Below are 4,764 nucleotides of genomic sequence, written 5' to 3'. Positions count from 1 at the left end.
TATTGGCCTGGCTTAATGTTTATTTCCCAAAACAGAATGGATCACAGTATATTATTCACTTGTAATGAGATCATTGCTACGTTTGTAACATGAGCCACAGTAGACACCCTGTGCTTGTATTGTCGCCAAAGCATTGTTGCACTTTCCAAATTTTCCTAAGTATGAACCCACAAATTCTCAAGCACTTTATGCCCCATTTAATTATGTTCATGTGTGTAATTTATGCAATGATGGTGGCTGCCCTACAGGATGGATTTTTCTCATAGATTTTTTTCTGGATTGGTAATATTGTATGTCCTGTGCAACAATATGTGCAGTGAAGTCTCAGCCTCATTTTCCCATTCAGGATCTCAGTCTGAGATGAGGAACTGACAGTATGGCAGCCAGTGAATTAGCTGTAGGAGTGATCTTCTTGTCTCAGACTGTGATTGGAGTTCTGGGGAATTTCTCTCTTCTCTGCCACTATTTGTTTCTTTATCTTATAGGGTACAGGTTACGGTCCACAGACTGGATTTTAATGCACTTAACTGTAGCCAATATCTCAACTCTATTGTGTAAAGGAGTTCCCCAGTCAATTGCAGGTTTTGGTTCAAAAGACTTCCTCAATGATATTGGATGCAAACTAGTTTTCTCCTTTCACAGGGTGGGCAGAAGTGTGGGGGTTGGCAGTACCTCCTTCCTTAGTGTCTTCCAGGCCATTATCATCAGGCTTAGGAATGCTAGGAGTTCAGGCTTTAAAGTCAAAACACACAAATGCATTTGTTATTCTGTGTACCTGAACTGGCTCATTCACTTTGTTATAAGCAGTGTAAATCTTATTCACATGAGGGCAAAATACAACAATGAAAGTACAACTGAACTAAAATCTTTTCTATACTGCTATTGGGACCGTCATGACAAAACCAGAGACATATTTTATGCAGCGTTGTTGTCGGCTCCTGACATTATTTTTCTGGGGCTCATGGTTTGGGCCAGCAGCTACATGGTTCTCATCCTATATAGACACAAGCAGAAGATGCAACAAATGCCCAGGAACAAGGTGTCCTCAAAATCTTCCCTTGAGTCCAGAGCCACCAAAACCATCCTTCTCCTGGTTTGTACCTTTGTTTCTTTTTACACACTCTCATCTCTCTGTCAACTCTTTGGGGCTTTATTGTACAAGCCCAGCTGGTCTTTGGTGAATGTTACTGCCATGGCCTCTCTGCTTTTCCCCACAGTTTGTCCCTTTCTGCTCATGAGCCGTGACTCTCGAGTATTCAGCTTCAGCCTGCCTTCAACAAGGAATAGAACTTTCCCCAAAACCTCTGATGATGAGCTTAATTGAAAGCCTAATGAGTTCTTACTTTGTTATTGCATCATTAATTGAGAATTTTTCACATAATTACAAAGTCACCCCATGTGAATGGGTATGCAACTGCAAACCAGTAGATCACTGTACATGCAAGTGTGTTTGCATACACATATATTTACATATATAGGTAATTGTGCAACATTTTTACACAAGCATGTGAGAATGTGTATACTGCAAGTATGTTCATTGTGAATTAAGATATTTATCTGGATGTTCATGTAACATGTAAATTTAGAGATCATGATGAGAAATCAAAACTAGGTATTATGCTAAGGTAGTCGTTAAAATTTTCATAATATTTCTTTTCTGATATGCTTTCTGGCTCTTTGACACTGAAAAATGAAATAGCTTTTAGCTGATTCCTATGTTTATATTTGGTATGTTTACTGGTACTTTTGCATATTATGTGACATTCCATTGTTTTAAAATGGAAGATAAAATTATGCTCAGCATTTTTGTCTCGATAGTCCATATGTAATATTGCAAATTGTTTTCCTTGTCACTCTGAGTATTTAAATGCAGAATTTGGCTTTCAACACTTTTCAATGTGAAAGTCACTGAATTTACAAGTTGAAGAATATTCCCAAATTGGATTTTGCTCTGCAGGCATTTCTAAAATGGAAATTAATGTAATCATGCTCAAACCTACTACCTGATACCCATCTAGACACTATTCTAAACTGAAGGACAGTGTGAACTCACTGCACGTATTCCTTTAACCCATCTTTGCTTCACAAAAATTAAATATTTCTGTGTGTATGATCTACATTTGATTTAAAATTTCTGTTATAATTATTTATTACTGTGTTTTTTTTTCACATTACTGACAGATGTCACCTGTGTAAATTTTAGGAAATAAACACAGGCTATGCTTAGTTTGGTGTGAGGAAGATGGCTCATGATTTAAGAATGTATGCTGCTTTTATACAGGGTAGAGTTAAGGATCAAGGACCTACATTCCTCAGCACATTGCTGCCTGTAACTAGATCCAAGGTATTATATTACATTTTCTGGATTCCACAGGCACTAAACCACATGCACAAACCAGACACATGTGTACATTATATATAACCAACAAAAATAATACTTAAGTGCCCTTTGATTTGGTGATCCACATGTTCTGTGGTTTGGACATTGTTTTTGTGTCTCCTGGACACCATGTGTTAAAAGCTTAGTTTCCTCTGTCATAATGTTGAGGTGGAGGAAATATTTTATGTTACAGATCCTTTTTTGCTGCTCATCTTTCCATGTGTGCTCTCTTGAACCACTTCCCAAACAACAATTCTATGTGCTCTGATGCTTCACTGTTGATGGACAGATTTATCAGTACACTTGTTATTTTTCTTTAGGAAATGCATACCATAGGTGATGGATTTTGTTTAGGATACAAAGAACATTTAAATTAACATTTATTTTCAGTATGAAGCACCGTTGATGGACAGTGACATGTAGGTTTTTCAACATGTTTTGGTGGTGTCTATGAACAATCACTGTGTTTAATTCATCTTCATAGTCATTTTTTGGCTTAGCTTCACAATGTATTCAAAGAGTTTTTACATATGGCTCTGTAATTCTCACTTAAGAAGATGCTCTTGTTTTTAAAACAAATATCTTTCATTTATAAGTTTTGTTTTGTTACAAATATATTTTTGTTATAAAGCTCTGCCTTGTTTTCCTTCTGTGTCTTCTACAATATCAAGATAGAAGAGAAATAGTATTTTTCAGGTAAGTGTTTCAGGTGTGGTCTGTTGCTATGTATTGTAGTGCTAAATTCTGTACCTGAAAGTCTAACCTTATGAGTGAATTCTCACATTTACCAGTTTCTGTTGTGCAAACTTTGTTCCTTGATTTAAGACTACTAGTTGTTTAAAATTGGCTATAGCCAATTACTGGAAAAATTAGAGGTAGGTGAGTTTAGAGGTAATTGTTTGGAAGTGGAAAACAGAGATGAATTGGAGAAGGAGGAAGAATGAGAGAAAGGAGGAAACCCACCATGCAGGGTGATGGACCATGAACATGTGGCTAGGAGAAACAAGTATCTCTAGTACATCACAGGAAAGTTTCCAGGGCAGTAAATAGAAAAGTAGATTGGGAGTTACTCCTCCCCCGCCCCCAGTAACTGTCAAAGCCAAATAAAATAACCATAGTCTGGGTCTTATTTATTTGTAAACTTATACCACTTGGGTATAAGTTTTAATTGGTTATACTACAGTATGAGCCCATAATTGTTTTTGTAATACTAATTTATTATCTATGAAATCTTATACCTGTAGGCAATATCAAAGAGGTATATATATGTGTGTGTGTGTGTGTGTGTGTGTGTGTGTGTTTTCACAACAGAATCAAACCATATTTCAGCAATTACATATGGCATGTCATTGCATTCATGTGTTTCAGAAACTGCCCACATATGTCATATAAGTGGTGGTGAGATGTTTGAAATTTATTTATAATTGTTAGTGATGTAAATATTGGTTGATCTTTTTGTCTGGGATGTAATAACACAGACACAGAAAACTGAGATTACAAACCTACTCACAGTTGAGGGGAACCTGTCCTTCTTTCCCTAAATTTAAAGGACTAATGTGACTTCTTTTCTTATGATCATCCATGTCTTTATACTGACTAAATAGCATACACAATGTAATAGAGATTATGAAGACATACTGTCATAGGACAAATAAGTTCCTATTTCAGGAAGACACACATGTGTGCAATGATGGTTTAAAGAGTTAAGCAGTGTGGACACTTGGGCAGTCAGGGAATTTAAGCAGTACGGGCACTTGGGAGGCAGAGACAGATGTATCTTAGTGAATCTTAGAGCAGAATGATGTTGTATTTGGTGAGTTCCAGGACAACCAGGGTTGTAATCATAGAACTTTGTCTCAAAAAGCCAACAAACAATAAACAATAATGCAGAGTATAAAGCTTAGTCTGGGTTGATGTGTAACCTCGTGGTGCCTGGTGCCACTGCTACACTGGTCAGAGGAGGCAGAACTAAGTGTCCAAACTGGTGGTACACAGTCCCTGTTCTCCTCTGCCAGACTAGAAGGGAAACAGATGGGGTTTGGAATGAATGTTGCCGTTCCTGAGAGTCAGAAACTGAGGGCAGATTGAGGGTGGGGGTGGAGTTCCTCAGGTCTATCTCTGCCAGGCAGAGAGGGCAGGTGGAGCCCTGGAGGAGCAGAACTGGTCTGAATGGTAGTGGGGACTGAATATACCAGAAGGGCTGGAAAAGAGAAGGCTTACTCAGGGCTTTTAGGAGGTGCTCTTTAAGACAAAGGCCTTTCCCTCAGTAGTCCTTAATGAAGAGATGACCCTTGCTTGTTCGTACTGGTTTATTTGATGGTGGAGTTGAATGCATAGATTTTATTTGGGTTAAGCCCTGGATTAAATACCTTTTCCAGAAAGGA

The 4,764-nt window shown here is 37.8% G+C and overlaps 1 protein-coding gene across 1 annotated transcript; it reads left to right on the top strand.

The window, feature by feature from the left end:
• The first annotated feature begins 355 nt into the window (after positions 1 to 355).
• LOC143440953 (vomeronasal type-1 receptor 4-like) lies at positions 356 to 1,324 on the top strand. The gene has a single exon (XM_076927897.1). The coding sequence runs from the start codon at positions 377 to 379 to the stop codon at positions 1,322 to 1,324; it is 948 nt and encodes a 315-aa protein (XP_076784012.1). The 5' UTR covers positions 356 to 376.
• Positions 1,325 to 4,764: the final 3,440 nt, after the last annotated feature.

The sequence above is a fragment of the Arvicanthis niloticus genome, chromosome 30 (assembly GCF_011762505.2).
Source record: "Arvicanthis niloticus isolate mArvNil1 chromosome 30, mArvNil1.pat.X, whole genome shotgun sequence".
In the NCBI taxonomy this organism is placed as follows: Eukaryota; Metazoa; Chordata; class Mammalia; order Rodentia; family Muridae; genus Arvicanthis; species Arvicanthis niloticus.
Note: the sequence above shows the minus strand (reverse complement) of the source record. Positions and strands in the feature narration are given on the sequence as shown.

Bases quoted from the DNA above. Each gene is read 5' to 3' on its own strand.
- LOC143440953 (XM_076927897.1), top strand. From the start codon at position 377: ATGGCAGCCAGTGAATTAGCTGTAGGAGTGATCTTCTTGTCTCAGACT.